The following is a 19,865-nucleotide window of genomic DNA, read 5'->3' as shown; positions in this document are numbered from 1 at the left end:
GCATGTGATGCAAAGTGATGCCCTATGCCCCATGTCTTTTGACACTGTACCATTCACACTTGGTATTGTTGCTGTTGTGTGAGTTGTGGAAATGATTAAGAACGAATGGCATAACCAATGGGTTGCCCTGTGAATAAAAATCTCCATATATGCCTCCTAACAATGCACAGCTTGTCATGTTTGCATCTCGTCACGCAATATTGCCTTATATTATGCTATAACATGAACCAATCTTAGCTAGCTAGCTGGCTAACATATAGACAGCAGGCTACATGCAAGATAACTCTGCAGTTCCGACCATTACAATAAGTGTGCGTTCTGTAGAAATACGGGGCTCTGGTGGTTTTGACTGTTGAATCATGCTAGATTAGATATTGTTTACAGTCAATATGAATCTACGTGTCGTGTGTGAACCAGCCAACCTAATGCCACGTTAGCTGGCCTCATTAGGCCAAACGCCCACGTTAGCTTCTTTCTAGCCTGTGACATGAGCTGCTAGCTATGTTCTCGAACATGCTTCATTCAGGTTGTGATGGATTTTCAACCAACAAGTAGATGTAGCTGAGAAGTTGCCTTATTTTCCATTATGAGATGATAACTTGTGATGTTCAAATTGGTTTAAATGTAATGCATGTTCTTTTAGTTAGGCTATGTCATGTTAATTTTGGGTGCTTACAGAAGGCTACAATGCCTTCCAAAAGGAGGAGACTACAAGAGAGAGAGAAAGAGCTGCGGGAGGCAGCTAAGGGGAGCGCAACCTTGCAGAGCTGGATTCAGACAACCAGCAGGTCAGCAGGTGAAATGATAGATATGTCAAGCAACCATTTCCTACATAATTTAATGTGAAGTAGGCCTATTTTCTCAGAAACTTTTTTTAAAAGTTGGAAGTAGGCTAATAACTAACTAAAAATGAATATTTCAACCAATAAATCAATAAACACACAGTAAATTATATCTGCATATTGTGACCGAGTTTCATCTTTAACATAATATTAAAGAGAGTGCTTTTCTGTAGGGGGCTAACCCCAATAGCTCCACTTCAGAGAGTGTTGAAAACCCTGGTGTTAAAGTAAAATAATTCTAATAGCTATAGTAAAATATGGGATGGTAAAGCCAGAAAACATGTTCATGAAATCCTATATGGCATTTTGTAATTGTTCTGTATTGTAGTACATAGTTTTACATAAAGTGTTCATTTGTTTTAGTGCATTTTTTGCAGTGAGAGATGCAAGTTGACAATTCAGTCTGATGTTCAGAATTGAAATGATTAGAATTATTGAACCAGTAAAGTATATTTAAGATACTTGCTATTTTAAACAGTAGTTCTACCACGCCCAAGCAATTTTGAATGGAGAATGCTGCAGACAATGGTATTCTTAATTCTGATTCTAATTCCGTTTAAGATGAGGCGCAAACACAAGGCTCCAGACCAGAGAGTGAGGGAGAGCATGCTGAGCATCAGGAGACACATCAGACAGGTATATATGAGGGTGGTAATGGCCGAGTGTGAGAGAGTTAGCATAAAAGGGCCATGCCAGTAAGAGTGAGATAAAGAGAAAGATAGATGCTTTGGACAGCGTTATTCTTAAAAGGTAATTTATGGAACTTATGCAGAATTATACCAAATCGTTTCTTTCAGAGACAGCTCCATCATTCAAATTCCCCGCAGAGCGTGCACATACCTTAATAGTGTGATAAGGAGCCTTCGGCACAACAATAATAATGCTTTCATTATTTGAACACTTACATTATTTGAACACTTATCAACAAGAATGTCTTTAAAAAGACCTCTAAAACATCCTCTGTAATTGTATTTGATAGATGGTGAGCCATGCGGACTTGGAGAGTAAAATATAAAAGATACAGACAGAAGCAGAAAGGGAGGACATCTAGACAGGAAGTGAGGATATGGAGATTGACAGGGAAGAGATGGAGAGGGAGGCAGCAACATCAGAGTCCATAAGGGCAAAAACGCCTACAGAAATACACATCTTTTACAATCAAATTGATAGATGGCAGTGTTAAGCTCAAGACGCAAAATCATATTGCTGCTCAAACTAGAACTGCAATAATGTATTAACTTACAACAACAGTGTGCAGTTTAAAAAAAAAAAAAATCATTAATCTTTAAAATTTAAAACAATTTACAAATTTAAAATTGATTTGTGGTTAGTTAGATGACCATATTTACACCATTCAGGTACATTTTGGTGCTTTTTCAGGTTAGAGAAACAGCCTCTCAAAATGTCTGTCCATGTCCCTGAGTGACATAATGCATTTGAATTGTTTAAATGTTGCTTGGCAGGTATCCTTGCTGATCATTTGCACTGTGTCCTTTACTTCAGTCAGAAAATAAACTCTGGTTAAGTTTATTGTTAGACATTGAGTAATGGGGTGTAGATAACACAAAAGCACCAAGAGAATTGAATTAAATAAATCCAACAAATATGCTTTCTCTGTTTGCATCAATAAAATCAATGCTCAACTCTGAGTGAGTTTACCTGTAGCAATTCAGGATCTATGAATTACATATTAAAAGGATTGAACTACCACAATTAAAGGCACAGTACGTAGAATTTAGTGGTATCTAGTAGAATGGACTTTGCAGAAATGGAATATAATATTCATAAGTATGTTTTAATTAGTATATAATCACCTGAAAATAAGAATTGTGTTTCTGTTACCTTAGAATGAGCCCTTTATATCTACAAAGGAAGCGGGTCCTCTTCCACAGGGCCCGGTATGTTGCACTGTCATGTTTCTACAGTAGCCCAGAAAGGACAAACCGAACACTGGCTCTAGAGAGAGCCTTTAACGTTTTTTACGAGTTTCTGAAAATACTAAAAAAGCACTTACCATTTGTGTTGATCTAGGGAGTAGATTTTATATTCTCACATATAGGGAAAGGTTTTGGATCAAATGGGTTAATTAAAATCGAACACTTATCTGATTAAACATTACTTACCCACAGGTACACTCTTAGTCTTGCTCAATAACCATCATCATGGTATTGAAATTAGCTCCATGCATTTAATGTAGTCAATACTACACAGAAAAAAGCCATCAAAAGGCAAAACATGTAATTTTTTTTCAAACCTCTTACAAACTGAGAATTCAAACAAGCATTCTTTATTAGTCCTCAATGATCACTTTGTGGAAACTTAGCAATCACTGTGATTCCAATACAGTGTTGTTCACTACCTGGAGTGGTTTTTCACCCACAGTATATACAGATAATGATATGTCTATGAGAGTGTTTAGAGATGTGTTTAACTGTTGAACATGAACCTCTCAAAAAAAGTCAACCACTCAGAACAGGTACAGTTATTTTGAAGAGAAGAGAAGAGAAAGAATCCCTACGAGAGATTGAGAGAACCAGAGCGTTAAAGTGTGTTAGAGAGTGAACCTAATCCAACCCACCCGCCCTCCTCCTCCTCCTCCTCCTCCCCCCCGTCACAGATCCATACCTGTCCGCCCACTGATCTCCCATGAGCCTTTGGGTGATTGTGTGAATTCAGCCAAGTCGGGCTCCTTTCTGCAGAGTTATGTTCAATTACCAAAGCAAGCACACACTCGTGTGAGAACATATATTGTAAACAAATGCTCACCTTAGCATGTACCCTCCACATGTGCACACACACGCACTTTCACATATCCCCTGTCCTCTGTGTCTTACATTACCGTTGTGTTTACAGTGAAGGAGGATAGATGAGCTGCTTGTTAGGAGAAAACGCACAGGCAACGAGTTTAGCGTCCTCAAGGAATCAATACAACTCAGCTTAACATAATTTTTTTGCTCTGAAAGATGTTTGTCTGTGTATTGTGCGTTTCTGTTTACATCGTCAGGTCTGTTTAATTGCTGCGGAGTCTGCTGAATGTCTAGTCTCTCATCACTGTGTTGTTATTGTGCGATGTAGTTCAACCCGCTTCACCTCTGGCTCCCTGCCCACATGGTGAGAGGAGCAGAAACACAGAAAGAGTTACTGAGAAACAGAGAAAAAACTATTTTCCATTACTTCATTGTCCAGGATCTGTTTTAGATCCTGTGACCCCCCCTTCCAGCCATCATAGCAATGTCATTAGACAAAGGTGTCTTCTGCACCCTTCTGCACGCACACACACACACACACATGCCCGCATATTTACAGACATCCACTTAGCAGAAATAGTCAAGAGTGAAAGCACTTAAGAAGCACAAAGAGAGCGTGAGAGGGAACTCTGAAAATTGAGTGGAGAGAGAGGTGGAGAGTTCAGCGTCAGCCTTGCTGGATAGACAGATGGAGAGAGCTCCTTAAGGAAGCTGTAGATGGTGTCAAGAGAAGTGAGGGATTACATTAGAAGAGTTAGTGATTATAGTAGTGTAGTGTAAGTGCTGCACTTGTCATGATCAAAGCTGCTATTAGTGCTCTTAGTGAGGATCAAATCGAGCTCATGAAACATGAGCGCAAACAGAGAACCTGTCAAGTGAGAGAGAAAAAGAGGGGAAAGAGTTTAGAGCGTAGAAGGTATTTTATTTTACTTTTTGGCTCACTTTTTAGTTGTTCGATGTTTTTTGTCTGAGTTGGTAGGTGTTGGCATGGGTTTTGCTCAAGGGGGAGTCTGGCAGGACATATGACTCTCTCGGGGCAGTCACTCTAACCACCCTGGTTAGACTCCAGTTCAGGATGCCCTTATGCCTGTGTAACCTTTGCAGTGACACTTTTTGATGAATTATCCCCTCAGGGTGCAAGGCGCAAACACTTTCCCATCAATAATTCCCATCCACTCCATTTTCTGAGCAGAGTCTGTGGCAGCCTCCAAATTTCATCACTGTGGCACAGAACATGACCGAAAAGTGCTTATTGAAAGACAAACGACACTCTTGACACCTAATGCATTGCTAAACCACACACACACACACACACATAGACAGGACCCAATATAGAGAGTTGCACAACTTCAGGCAAGTTTCTCTGTGAATTCCCAATAAGGTGGACTGTGCCTAAATCACAGTGAAGGTGACCTCTTGTCTTCCGATGTTTGACAGCGATGGGACTGATCTTTCCCTGTTCTATTAGGACTGATTATATCATTTAGATACAGATGGGTCATTTAACCCAGCAGCTGTCCTCATCAGACACACCAGACTGAGCCCTCTGGTTAATGGCTCACTAGAAGCCATGAGGGGAACAGAAACTGGCAATGAAGAGGAAACACAGAAATGAAGTACAACAGGGTGGTGGAGTGGATGGAGAAACCAACCTGAAATCGGAAGGTCTCTGGCTTATTCAATGACAAAACCATTGATGTGTGGTCTATGTCAACTTAAATCTGCAATATCTCATTGACACAAACTGACATTTCAACAAGCATACAGTTGCCTGTTTACACATCCAGCAGATATGGAGCAACATTAGCATTCATTTGGAGTTGTGTTTGTGGCCCCCTGGGGGAAATAAGACCAATTGTCACTCTCTGTTTAGCTATATTTTTGGTCTTCACCAACTCTTAGGGGAAATATCTGGCTGCTAAATGCTCCACTATGTTCACAAGCTCCGTCAGCAGATGTGGAGTTTTCAATTGTATCAATTACTAATAAAACAAACAAACAGCAACCATAGAAGCAAGTCAGAAAAAACCCGGCAATATGTTTTTTAGAGGGAGAATTATGTCATATACTGTAGAAATGAATGTTGCACTTCACGCAGCCATCCACCCACAACTTGGAAGCAACGCTGTTTCTGTGTCTGTTTTTAAATTTAGAATGCATAATGAAGGCAGGTCTGCCGTTTACTCTTGCAGCTTGAAAAAAAGGTGATCACTTGAGAAAGAAAAGAGATGAGTTTGGTGTTCAGAATGTTCCCATCATTAATGGAATTGTTACTGCGGCTACACTGAGACTAATTAAGCATAATTTAGAAAAACTACTCTACGAATGAAAGAGAGAGAGAGAGGAGAGCAGTAATGTATTTGAGTCAGCATCACTGAAACTAGTTTTAGGTCAGAGAGAAGGGTGCTGTGAAATTGGGTCACCTCAAAAAGGTTTGATTTAATAATCACTGCAAAGTCATACTGTATTATAATATTCCAGGAGCACGTTTCATGCACAGAATGGACCTTGCTTTTAACTCATGTGTGTGTGCACCCACACTGCCTTTCTCCCTAGTGACACCTCGACTCAGCAGCAAGCTTCTTCATAAAAACTCTCTTCATTCAGCCTGTAGGACACGTACATGAACATATAACATGGATAAGACACACGCACTGTTATTGAACTGTGGTCTGGAGAGTTGCAGAGAAGACATACTCTGAAAATGGAAGCGTAGATTTTCTCTCCTCCTCCTACACAGGCAGCCTGGCTCAGAGGGGCTCCGTCTCTCTGAGGCTCTCTGATCTTCGAGTCACAAAACACCTGCTGCCTGCCTTCAGACAGACAGACTGACAGATAGAGGGAGGGAGGGGTGGGGGGGACAGCAGTCAAGCAGCCAAGAGGTTGGGTGTAACAGCAAGAGGAGGAGAGACAGAGGCTTCAGAGGAAGTACTGAGGGCCTGTGTTAGATGATAACATGTAAGAGTGGAGCGAGATGCAGCAAAGACGAGTCAATAGTGAGATTTCACTTCGACACAAGCACTACAGGGATATCAGAGATCGTCTTTTTGATGCCTTCGAGGAGGTGCAGGTAGCAGCGTGTGATTTTGGTGCTCCTCTTTTCTAATGTTAGGCTCGGTTGACTTTGCTGCCCAGCAATAAAAACAACATGAAAGCCACAGAATCTCCCCTGTGGATTATTTTTGGACCTCATGGCCCAGTGATCTATCCCTCTGTTCATCTCTCACTGTGTATTTGTCAGTCTCGTCTCCCTTTGGTCTGTCTCCTTGTCTATCTACATCTATCCATAGCCTCATCCCTGGCTTTATCCAAAGGAATACGTAAGGCCGTCCCACCGGTTGTTAAAACTGAGAACAGCAGAAGATTGTGTGTTTGTGCAGTAGTATGAGCAGTGGAAGAGAGTCACGACTTGAGTTTAATATTTACTGTTTCATTGTTTTAACTGTAGCACAAAGAAGATCTCAACAAGTGTGACAAGTGTTTTATCCCCATTGATTCATCTTCTTATTCCATAAAAGAATTGCTAATCGGTACAGTGTGTGTGCCCGTGTCCTCCCGTGATCAGTTTTTGCTCACATCACAACACTGAACTGATGCAAATTGAGTCCAATGCCAAGAACAAAGCAGAAATCTGACCCTTAAGTCTGATGAAACTGGGCTGCAGGCTGATAGGGACCAGTAAATATCTCAGCTGCATTTACTCTGTTGTCTAATGGAACTATCACACTGTTGCTATATTTTCTGCAAGCCAGATAATTAACTGTATATAAAAGCAGACAGCAGCAAACTGAGGATAGCCATTAGTCTAAGGAAAGTCAGCACAAATAATTGCTTTGCTAGGATTTGTCTGAAGTTATTACCAAGATATATAATGGTTTGAAATATTTATTTGGTGTGGATGCCAGCCTTTCCACAACCTAACTTATTCAGGGTTGAGATAAATGCATTGGAGAAATACATAACGTACAGCTCCAGAATAGACTGTATAATTTAATGTGTTTTTGGCTGCTTACTTATGAAACTAGTCTGTCTGCAGTGCATTTTAAGACCAAAAAATGACATGTAGGAAAAAAATTCATACCTTTCATTGATTGCTCTGAGGTACAATTATGAGTTTGGATTCAATATATACTTTTTAGACCTACAGTAGCTGTGATTTTACTGGTGTTCATCTGCCCTCTACTGGTCCTCTTTGTTTGGTGCAGGCAACTATTTCAAAGTCACTGGACACAGCAGGGAACAGCCATACACTGTTTCTAGTATGGAGCTCATCATGTTATTCTCTGGCCTTTTTTTCTCCCCTATATCATCCAATGTGTGTATATAAATCTGTGGTGGCTGGTGACTCAAAAATGGGGGAGGACCACAGGAAAACCAACATGGAATCTTACAACAAACCGCATCAAACTACGTCATTGTCCCACCTGATGAAATCTGAGGGGTGGGGGGCAATTTTATATGCCAATAAAACAATTTGCTTGAGCGGTGAAAAGGCTGCTTCTTTAAAGACATTTAGCATATAGGCTACATAATGTCTCTAAACAAAGAAGTGCTCATTTTAGCCATGGAGTGGATCAAATGTGTCATTTTACCAACAAAGTGAAATTCAAATTTATAGTGTTGTTCTTTTGTGAAAACAAATTTATGTTCTCATCAAAAACAGACAACATATCACATGTTTTACACATGTTTCCTATGTATTTTCTTAGTATACAGAAATATATAAAGTAGCACAGAACTTATAATGTGATACAGGTTCAGATCAGTGCTGAATACAAGAAAGATTGAACACTAAAAACATGTAGGTTCACATCAGAAAGTATTAATGCATGTATGAAATACATGACTTACACACTCTTATCTATATGCACCACATGCAAAATATAGTTTACAAAGCTGACATGTTAACACTAGGGGTGTTAACATGAACACAAAACTCACGGTTCGGATCGTATCATGGATTTGAGCCCATGACTTGAACTTACAGCTTTTTGTTCACTTTGTCTTAACTGAGACATTAAATTTTGCAATTAATCTACAGTTCATATGCCTGCCAAACCGTGGGGATCAACTACAATCCGTTATACCACTAGTTAACACTTGTTATTCTAGTTACTTCAAGCTTATTACTCAATATACGGCTCAGCTTAAAAACGAACTAAAGAAACTGTCAGAAGCAAGCAGCCAGACCTCCTGCACACTAACCACACAACATCAACAGGTGACTGAACAACCACTCAATTAAAAAGACAGCCCGCTGTAACTTCAACAAGCAAACTACCCACAACACATTATATGATCTCTGCTGCATTCATGTTAAGGAGATAAAAACACAAAAAAGCCACACAGAGACATTTAACCATCAGATATTAGTGACCAAAGAGACAGAGAGAGAGAAACTGTGTCTGACTCACGTAATCTAACGTTTTCTACTTTCTTTCAAGGAGATGAAGTATTCATGTCATAACATCCATTTGTAGCTGTTGGTCATCTTGTTTGTTAGTTTACAGAACTTTATGGCTGCTGGTTAACCAGTCTGATATCATTAGCAACAATGACAAACAAGCTAACTCTCCTAGTTGTTTCTCTAGTTGCTTCTCTCTCCAGCCTCCTTGGCAGTGTCCTGCTGCTGCTGCACTGCACAATCCAGATAATTTCTCCCATTAGCTGAACAACAGTCCTTAATAGTCCTTCCATGGATGTATAAAGAGTCCTTCAGGCTGCTACAACAAGCCAGCTGTTGCATTGGCTAACGCAAGGAGCTATCTACTGCTGCTACTCTGCCTTACAGTGGAGAGAATAGCAGATGAAATCTGGAAACTATCATTGGACCAACCCAATGTCAATATTGCATTCTGGTTGTTGATTGGTAAGGGAGGACAGCCACCCTTGGAGCATCATTTTACGTGTCATGGCCAATCACAGATTAGCATGAAAAAAAATGAAATACATTAAGTCCAATGTAAGAGATCCCGCCCTGCGGAGGACAGCGGGCACCCGTCCTCCTCTGTCCCCCACTCCGCCTCCACCAATTGCGCCCCCCCCCCCCCCCCCCCCCCCCCCCACCACCACTTCACACACTGCCCTTCCTCCTCCCGCCCTGCAGGTGTCGCTGTTGAAGCATTTTAAACAGTAATGGATTTTTTCCAAAGAGGAGAGAAAAAATACTTTATAAATAATACTGAGATTTGAAAATATTCAATATTAATCAAATATTCTTTTTTATATTTTGATCTCCCTTTTGCCTATCAAAAAATAGAGGAGGATCAACCTCATCTGCCTCTATGGACCAGCCTCCACTGATATAGATATTGCAGAGGAAAGCTCTTTCACTCTGTTAAATGCAGAACATTTGTCCTTGTCATGTGTTTATCCATGAGCTTTTAGGTCAGGTGTATGTCAGAGGGTTGATAGTTTTGCTTGATGGAGATATTACTGCCTTGATTGTCATTACACTCTACACTTGACACATATATGTCAATACTTTTATTTATGTTTAAGTCCCCCTTCACTCGAAAATGTGTTTTGCTTATTGTTACGTCAATTCACACAGAATAATATACAGTATGTGAAGAGTTTGGCACTAGAAGACTGTTTTCACATTCATCTGTTGAAGAGAGAAAGTTTCTGTGTGCCCACCTTAAAACTGAGTTTAACACATGCACATACATACGTGATACGTGATTATTAGGGACATCACAACTAGTTTGGAAGACAATCTTGGTGAAATCTGCAATTTACAGAAGTGTGGTATGGAAATGGACTTTTCATGAAGTAGAAGTCATCTTGTGTCCAACACTTAAACATTTTTTAAGGGAGAATAAATTGTGTTTTTAAGTAGTTTATTGAATGTGTTTTGTTGAAAAAAACCAAAAAAACCCCAACAAAAAACAGACAAATTACTTGTCTGCAGGAGGAACTTTAACATTTATATCTAACCATCTGTCTTGGAAACGCAGAGCCTGTCCTTACATTGCCCGTTGTTTATTATAACTCTGAAGTTGATCTCATATGCATGCAGTGTGCCTGTTAGTGCTCAAACTGGAGATGTATGAAGTCTATACCTGGTGTCAACTCGCGCCTTAGATGCTTACATACACACATGCACATATTTGTCAGTGCACACATTCATACACAAATAATTATTTTGCGATCCATATTTTTTTATCTAGACCAGCTTTTAATGAATATTCATTAGTATTCAAATTGAAGCACTCTATAGTCATATTTCTCTCCCAGCTGGAAGAGCCATGCATCATTAGTTATGTTTCGACTTCATTAATACCCCTGCTTCCTCTCTGGCCTTCATTACAGTTTGAAGTTGATGTGTATATGTGTGTGTGTGTGTTTGTGAAGTTAGGAGTTTCTTTTCCCCTGTGCTTCTTCTCAGTCCATCTGTTTGTCTTCAGGGCAGATGAGCAGTCGCAGAGTTGTTTGGCTATGCAGGTTTTTGCCCGCAGATGGCAGCAGCATCATGGAGCTTCTTTCCTGGTGTTTGGTGTCTGCACCACTTGACAGCCTTTAGCTATAGTGTTTAATAAAGAATATTCACCACCTAATTTATTATCTAAGATTTATTAGTTTCTCTGCAGCAATCTGTTGCTAGAGCCTTTTGTTTCCAACACACATCCTTGCATGCTCACTAAATTTTTGTTGCCTAAACCCAGCTGATTTTTCTGAGTTGTCAAATTGTGTTGCACTGAAATCCTTTTTCTGTGGTTTGAAAATTGAAACCATGGTGACAAAACAACAACAAAAACAAACAGTTCATTTGTATGTATGTGTGTGGCCCTTAAATACTAGATACACTGTAAAGTATCACTCTGCATAAAGTCACACTTGCATCTGTGGAGATTACTCTACATCAAAGGGGAAATATAAATAAACAGATAAACTGTGGGACACTCTCTGCTATAAGTAGAAGACATCCATCACCGTGGATACAGATAATAACCTTGCTCGTTCAGCTGTTAACTATATACTTTTCAACAATCTGTGTATCATGCTCATTGAAACTGACTGATGAACATGGAGGGTATTAGACAAATGAGATTTAGCTAGGGAAAGAGTAATGATTCTATTGATTTGAACTTCACTAGCTTAGCCCTTATATTCTGTAACTTGTAGCTCTTAGGTTTAGAAGAGAATGATAACTCAGCACCGGTGAATACTTGCTGTTTGAGGGTGTTCAACCCCATGTATACTTGGCGTTACCGTGCTATCTGGATATTAACATTAATACAATGTGTAAATACACACACAACACACTGGGATTGGAAAGTGATCGGATTGGCTAGACCACATCTAGAGGTTGCATTGTGAGTGTATTTCAGCCAGGTGTAAACACAATCCATACAGGTGACCACGTTCTTGAGAAACAACTCTGACTCTTCCTATTAGCTCAAGTAGTAACAGCCACTAGCGAGACTTCCCTCACAAAAAGTAATTAAAAAATAAATGCCTAACCCTTCCTTTGTTAAAAGACATTGAGGAGCATTTACTTTACTTTATTAACGCAAATAAACAGTTAAAAAATGTAAATGCAAAAACCCATGAAGCTGATGTTATTATCCAGATAATGTATCCAGATGCAGGTCACATGTGGTAAATGGAGTCTTATACAGTAGTCTAAGTAGTCCAAGCTGATTTAGGGTAGCCCTAATGATAACATGATGAACCCTCCACACATTAAACAAAGGCGGAGTGGATAGGCTGTAGGGTCCAGAACAGGACTGAACCTCTCTCTCAGCATTGTGAAAACCTCTCATAGTATGTTCATATTTTGTTTGTATTAAAGGCTACACTGCACATCCCTGAAGACAAGTGTTTCCACCTGCATCTCTCCTTCCCGCTCCTCCCTCCCTTTCACTCTCTCTCTCTCTCTTCCTTTTCTCTTCTCCTTCTCTCCTCAGTCACATGTTCTCGGTGAATAGAGTGTTGAGTGGGTTCCACCAGCTGGTGTCTTTGCCTGCCACGTAGTGTTAAAAACAAATGTATGTGTGTCTGTGCGTGCGCATGTGTGTGTCTTTGCCAGATACTTGAGTGGAGTGTCAGTGTCACGTCTGCCCTCCAACATTTCTGTATGCCTTTGTGCTCATACGTATGGCAGCCTACACAGACTGCTGCACCGATTCCAAATCTGTTGAAAATCATTATGTTGTCCATTTGCAACACACACAGACACACACACATTTTTCACAATGTGTTTTTTTCTTAGCAGCTGAATCTCATTCAGTACAAACCTTAATAAACTAATCACTGTGTGTAGGAACTTAAAGACAGGCTGAGTAAGCAGGGAGCAGGTGAGGTCAATCAGATTTATCTTCCTGTTGACCTGCCAAAGAAAAAACTGTGTGATGATGTTTCTGAAAATCACTTGACGGTCAGGGCAGGTCGTAGGCCTCCAGGGTCTCCGTTCTAATGATGGATCCAATCACAGAGACAGCCTGCAGATCTGGAGCTTCACCGGCAGGTCAACGATGCAGCAAGTGTGCCCGCTACTTAGCTCATCTTTCTTCTTGTCTGTTTGACCTCTCTGTCTGTCTACCAGTGTGTCTGTCTCCTTTTCTATTTTTATGCCTTTTGAACCTTAGACTGACATTTTAACACTGACTTTATTTTTACTCCCCGCATGAATATGATTGAGAGCTGCTGGCATTTGATTAAAGTCTCAATTAACACATGAGTACTAAATACAAACGGTATTGTCTGCTGATAATTGGTGCTAAAGGGCCTGACATGTGAGGCGTTGTGTTTTGTGCTGTGTTTCTTGGTAATAACCGCTAATGGACTGCAGGCTGGATTTGGCTCTGCTAGGTTCACACCCTGGACATCTTGGTGGTGGTGACTCAGACTCCTGCACAGAAATACTTGGAAAAAAACAGACGCGCATGCACAAACACACACATATAGAACATAGACTGAGAGCAGGCAGTTGAGTCTTGGCAGAAATCCTGGACATGTGTCACAGTGTTTAAAACAACAACAACAACACATGCAGATCTCTCATTCTGTACCTAGCAGCCAAACCACTCCTTCCATGCTCCTAATCACCTTCTTCATATCCACCCCCATAGAAAATCTTTTTTTTTGCTGGAAAACAGTCAACCAAAACTGACATTTTACAATTTGACTACTGCCTCTTACTTTTTTTGTCTTGTCTGGCTTCTTGGCTGAACTGACAAGCTTCTGTACATCCTCTGCAAACCTGTCAGATATCTGCAGAAAGTCTCACATCTTCTACCTCACCCACAGTGTCAGTGCTCTAGAGCTAAAAGAGTTTGTTGTTCGACTATGTAAAGCTTTCCTGGGGGGAGGACAGATCCCTGAGTGACAGCTAACATTCTGAGAGAAAGCAAAATGTGTAATTACTTCAGGTCTGAGACAGATTTATGGTCCAAAACCCAAAAGAAAAAATACATGCACATTGAAATTTTTGCGGCAGAAAAAAAATATACCTCCATAGAATGGGCAGTATAGTAGTGGCAATGACATACCACAAAGTTTTTCCACATTGAGCTTGTTGCCACTATTATCAGCTGCTTTGTCATATAATTCTGCATACATACTAATGTATTTCAATTGGAAGTATCTTTCATCCCTGCACCAAGTTTTTTTTGTTTTGTTTTTGTTTTTTTTGTTTTTTTTTCAGTCAGTTGGGACTCGGGAGCACAGAGGCTATATTGTTTTTTCTCAATCTTCAAATCACTTTTTAAACTATAACCGCTACATTACTCAACATTTAATCACAAGATTTTATCCTTGTTCTTATTTCCTTATTTTAATTTTATCAGTACAGTCAATGGTCTGCATCAGTCTGGCGGGAATATCAGAGGTCCTGCTGACTTGGTGTGTGCAGTACTTGTTGAGATTTAATATTGCTGTCCTTTTCTGTGAGTGGACTGCTCACGTAAAACATGATAAAACCTGACAGTTTCACTGACAGACCAACTGAATGTGACAGTTTAACAACCAAAGCAGCAGGATTACAATCAGAGTTTTTGTGAAGTTTTTATGAACTGTTGAGTGTTGATTGAATTGGACTAGCTAATGTTAGAAACTTTATTTCCAGCCAGTCTGCCATAATGCATCACTTGGCTTCTGATTGCAGCTGATTAACTTTCATATAGCTCCGTAAATACAGATTTAATAAGCTTGTGAGCTGTTTTATGTATTTTTCTCAATAACATTTGCAGTAGCAGGTGCTAACGGGCTAAGCTAACAGTGTGTTAGCTTAGCCTGTTAGAAGCGTTGCATTAGCATAAATCTGGATGGTCTGGATAGAGCGGAGGAGCTGTATGGTTCCAACCCTAAGCATGACGTCAGAGGAAAATGGTCACTGTGTGGTTCTGTTGTATTGTGGGTGGTTGGCATGTTTGACTCCTGTTTGACTAAAATATCTGAAATACACCAACATCTTTACTTTTTCTTGAGTTTCATGAGTCACCTTCAGAGATTACAATACTACTGACAATCTAGGGCATCACTATAGGCCTGGAGGAAGGCCTGAAATGCTTGGGTTAGGGTTAGGGCTGAAAAGACCAACCCATTCTCATTCCCAGGTTGTCAAATACTGATGCATGCATAGACTACTATTTACACAACCATGGAATTTTTTTTTTATCTTTATGATTCTTAGTTTTGGGATTTTATGTCAACATGACATACAGTAGCCCATTCAATCAGAATCTGTTTTATTAGCCAATGCAAGCATACAAAGAATGTGTCTTAGTGTTGCCTCCCAAAAAACACAACACAGAAGAATAAAAACAGACAAAAGTATAATAATAATGAAATAAACAAGGTAACATTAAAATTAAATTGGAATACAGAATGGAATAGTAACAGTTTTGAAATGGGATATAAAACTTGAAATTAAATATTGACTGTACAAAGGAAATACAGACTATGCTATGGACAAAGAAATTAAGTGTATGAAATATATGAAGGTGACAAGAGCAGGGATTAAATGATGGATGCGAAATGTAAAGTCTAGTTTGATAACCCCGTCTTCAATGTGGCATTGATGAGCACACACACACACACACACAAACACATACACACACATTGGAGTGCATATGGATGACGTGGTTCAATATTAATTGAGGAAGACTATGTTTTCAGAAATATAATTTCATATTAAATATCCTCAGCCACATATTCTTGGAAATATAAAATTAATTGAGCAACCTCCCATTTTACAATCACAGGCTGTACAAAACTGTTTCTTAACACAGATAGTGGCATTTGTATTTGGGTTGTGGCTGAGGGTGGCAAATTGAAATGGAATGAAGTCCATTAACAGCAGACAACCCAAAACACAATGCTCTCCCTTAGCCTACCGCTATCAAAAACTGACAAAAAAACCTTTATTTCTCAGAATTGAAGGAGAAATAATTAAAAGGGATGGCTTTAACATATCTTTTTGTTGAGTTATCAAGGACACTTTCATGTTTTTGTGTTGAGAAATGTTAAAGATATCATTTAAAGAAAACCTTAACACGGTGAGGAAAATACCGTAGGCTACTTAAGTATTAAGTATTAAGTAAAAACAAGAATAAAATTTCATGATTAAATGTTGAGCAATATTGTTGTTATATAGTTAAAAAATGAATAACAAATGAGAAAAAAACAATACAGCTACTGTGCTCCCAAGTGGCATGGTGCAGGCACAAAACATGCTTCCAATTGAAATACATTAATTTGAAAGTCATGCTGAGTGTCATGAAAAAAATTGATTTGTGAAACGTGAAAAAAAAAATTGTGTCCATGTACACAAACCTATAGATTCAATTTTTTCACAAACTGCTGTGAGACTGGGTTGGAATAACAGTATGACAGTGTCTGTGTGGGACCTCAAAGTTTTGCATGTGTTTGTTTAATACAAAGGCATTGACTTCTTTCAAAAATATCAGACTTAATGTAAAATGCGCTGAAAGGGCAGGCAAAGACCTAGCATCATCATGACTGACTGACTGTCATTGTGGTTCACAGTCAACCAAAGATTAGCTGATTATTGTACGAATGGTTAAGGTTAAAAACATTTATATTCTCCCCTGCCTTCTGAATCATAAGCATTTTATCTGCCTTGCACTTAGATCCTGAACTCCCCTCTGTTCATGTATTTTTACCTTTTTTATTTTCCTTTAAAGGACCAGTGTGGCATCTAGCTGTGAGGTTGTAGATTGCAACCTCATCCTCACCCCTCCCTTTCAAGCGTGTAGGAGAACCTACGGTGGCCACAAAATTGTGAAAAATGTGAACTACAGCTAGTGTTTGGTTTGTCCGTTTTGGGTTACTGTAGAAACATGGCGGTGCAACATGGCAGGCTCCATGGAAGAGGACCTGCTCTCTATGTAGATATGAAGGACTCATTCTAAGCTCACAAAAACACAACAGTTCTTTTTTTCAGGTGATTATACACAAAATAAAACATACTTATTTATATTATATTCCATTTGTGCCAAGTCCGTTCCACTAGATGCCCATAAATTCTACACACTGGACCTTTAAATAGTTTTACTATCTTAATTGGTGTTTAATGTTTTATGCTGTTTTTCTTACTTAATGTCTTTATGCATTATGTAACACTCTCTGCATTGAGTATGCAATTCCAGACATTTACATGTCTTTCTTCCACTTTTTTTCCTCTGTCTCTATTAAAATTGAACCTTTCACCATCAGATCATACACCCTGATCTCTTGTGTGTGCATGTGTGTGTGTGTGTGTGTGGCAAGAGATGGTGTGTTGTAATACTTACGATTGCAAGTCTGTAATCCTTCATGCTACACTGATTACTCAATCTCTCGCTTCAGTTCTTCTTCAGCTTTTACCCCTCAGTACATGCATGAATGTGTGTGTGTCTTAGTATCTGTGTGTGCTTTTTTCCTAAGCTTCAATAAGACTGCTAGCAGACTCTATTATTCATAGGCTTAGAGAGAAGGATATTGTGTATAAAACAGTGTGTTTTTTTATGTGTGAAAAGGGAATAAACACTGTCAATCTTAAGTTTATTTGCTTCCCTGACACTTCTTTAAAAAACTGTTCTTCCATGTAAAAGCTGAAACAATATGATTGAATGATGATTATTTGTTTATCATCTATAAGCCTGATAATCATCCGTAAACTTACTGGCAGGATGATGAAGACAGGGCTGTAGGACTGGGGTCTGCTCCACTTGTTCACCAGTGTCAACACAGATGTACCTGTTGTTAGTGAGCTGCAGAGTTTCACTGTAGGCTGTTCGGTTCACCACTGTGTGGCATCAGGGGGCTTTCCTCAAACTTTCCTCAAAGAAACAACCATGGTCTATTATCACTGTAATATGATAGTATATGATTTTCATTTTTATATCTATTATTAAGCATGATAGAGCAGAAACAATGGTGTTATACAATTCTTTTCTGTATTTTAAGTGTGTTTGCGAGCATTTTCAGGCAAGCGGAGACACTGGACGTGATAAGAACTTAAATCTGCAATAATAGATTTTTTATTGGCCAACTGGGTCAGTGGAACTAAGCTGTAAACACAATATGATTTGTCAATCATATTAGAAAACAGTTGCCAATTCACACATCCAGCAGATATGGAGCAACATTAACATTCATTTGGAGTCGTGTTTGTGTTCACCTGATGAATCTAAATTCAATATTCACTCTCTTTTTACTGTATCTCTGTTATTGGTCTCCATAGCTCCTGGGGGGAAATATCTGGCACTCAAGCAGCTAAATGCTCCACTATGTTCACCAGCTAGTCGCTAACGTTGTCTGATTTTAAGAGTACTGTGGGTACTTTTTCTTCAAAAACATCTGCCTGCTGACAAGAGTGGTGAGAATGAACCAAAATTGTAAAATTGTGGACTGGAAAATAAAAAAAATGAGCTTTCCTGCATTCACAAAAATACGTAAATTCCTGACCTGAAATATCCCTGAACCAAGAAGCCAGGAATCAAAGTTAATAAAATGTTATCTTGGCCCTTTATTTTTCTTTAAATCTTTATTATTTCACCATTTTTTGGCGTCTATCTACTTCTGTACTGTTTGTTTGTCAAACTTAGTTTCAACATCAAAGCGTACATCTTCTTAAGGAGACATATGCTATTACTTGTTTCGGTGATTTTTTAAAAGTATTTAAAAATATTTTTTCAAGTATTAAAATTTATAATGGAAAATCTATGGGAGGCATGTTTTAAAGTTGATATCTCAAAAACTAAAAGTGCTAAAGTATTCATACTTTATGGGCAGTAGCCCCATGTGAAAATGCTTAACATATAGGAAACATAGTAAGTATAGCACCACCATGTAGTCAGTTATTACATGTTTTATGTTTTGGCTAATAACTGGCAAAACAATATTTGCACAGTACGTTCCTTGGATGAAGCTGATTGGACTGATACAGGCCACACCCATTTGCGCCTGGAAAAAAATTCCACCATTTTGGATTTTTAGGTAAACACATTTTTTGCTTCTTTTGGCACACATTTCACCTGATCTTCACCAAACTTGGTACATAAGATTTTTAGATGACCCCAAACAAAACTTATGAGTTTGTTTTTAGGTATCAGTTACAATTTGTCTGTAATTGGTTACCAAACTTTTGAAGGCAAATCATTGCCTGATGCACTTAACAGGCCATAAATCTTCAATGCTAGATTGGATTGCAACCAAATTTGGGAATGTTGTACATACAGCCACACTACACAAGTGTGTAACATTTGATACAATTCTACCCACAGGGGGCACTACTGCTTGCAGCGGCAGCAGAAGCAGCTGGCAGCAGCAGCAGCAGCAGCTAACAGCTTCCAGCTCTCACACTCGTTTTCCTCAGAAAATGCAAATATTCTAGTTAGTGAGTAATCCTTATATGATATTTAATACTGAGCCAGCAGTCTCTCCCATCTGCTTTCCCACATGTTCTTAAGCCCCTTTGCTCAGAATCTAGTCCTTATATGTTACTTGATTATGTCAGGGGTCTTTACTCTGTCTGGCAGTGATGCATTGACTGTTAAGAGTTTTGAACAGCTCACTGTCAAACACTCAACTGTACTTTGACCTCTCTGTGACTTCCAAATGAGAATGAGGACACAGAGACTGCAGAAAGTGAAAGACATCATTTAGAGGAAGCATCTGTCTGACGTTTGATTGATTTTCTCTCAGACCCGAACGAAGAGACAGGTGTGTATGTGTGTGTGTGCTGTTTAGGCTACCAGAAAAATCCATGGAGTCTGTGGTTGCTGTGGTAACAGTAATCACTTTTAATTCAGCAACAGGGAGAAAG

General features: G+C 39.2%; 1 protein-coding gene across 3 annotated transcripts in view; it reads left to right on the top strand.

Moving 5' to 3' along the window:
* The window catches only part of LOC121911443 (Kv channel-interacting protein 2-like), a 118,165-nt gene that overhangs the window by 43,007 nt on the left and 55,293 nt on the right, over positions 1-19,865 (top strand). Inside the window, exons 2-3 of one of the 3 annotated variants that reach the window (XM_042432928.1) lie at positions 679-796; positions 1,404-1,478. The exons of 1 other annotated variant lie outside the window; for it this stretch is intronic. In XM_042432928.1, the coding sequence (XP_042288862.1) occupies positions 688-796; positions 1,404-1,478 (184 nt within the window). In that variant the 5' untranslated portion in view covers positions 679-687. Of the gene's footprint in view, positions 1-500; positions 797-1,403; positions 1,479-19,865 lie in introns of those variants that run through there. One more of the 3 variants, XM_042432927.1, reaches the window with a different exon arrangement.

The sequence above is a fragment of the Thunnus maccoyii genome, chromosome 14, assembly GCF_910596095.1.
Source record: "Thunnus maccoyii chromosome 14, fThuMac1.1, whole genome shotgun sequence".
Taxonomy (NCBI): Eukaryota; Metazoa; Chordata; class Actinopteri; order Scombriformes; family Scombridae; genus Thunnus; species Thunnus maccoyii.
The sequence above is the reverse complement of the archived record's forward strand: the minus strand, read 5'-3'. Positions and strand labels throughout refer to the sequence as shown.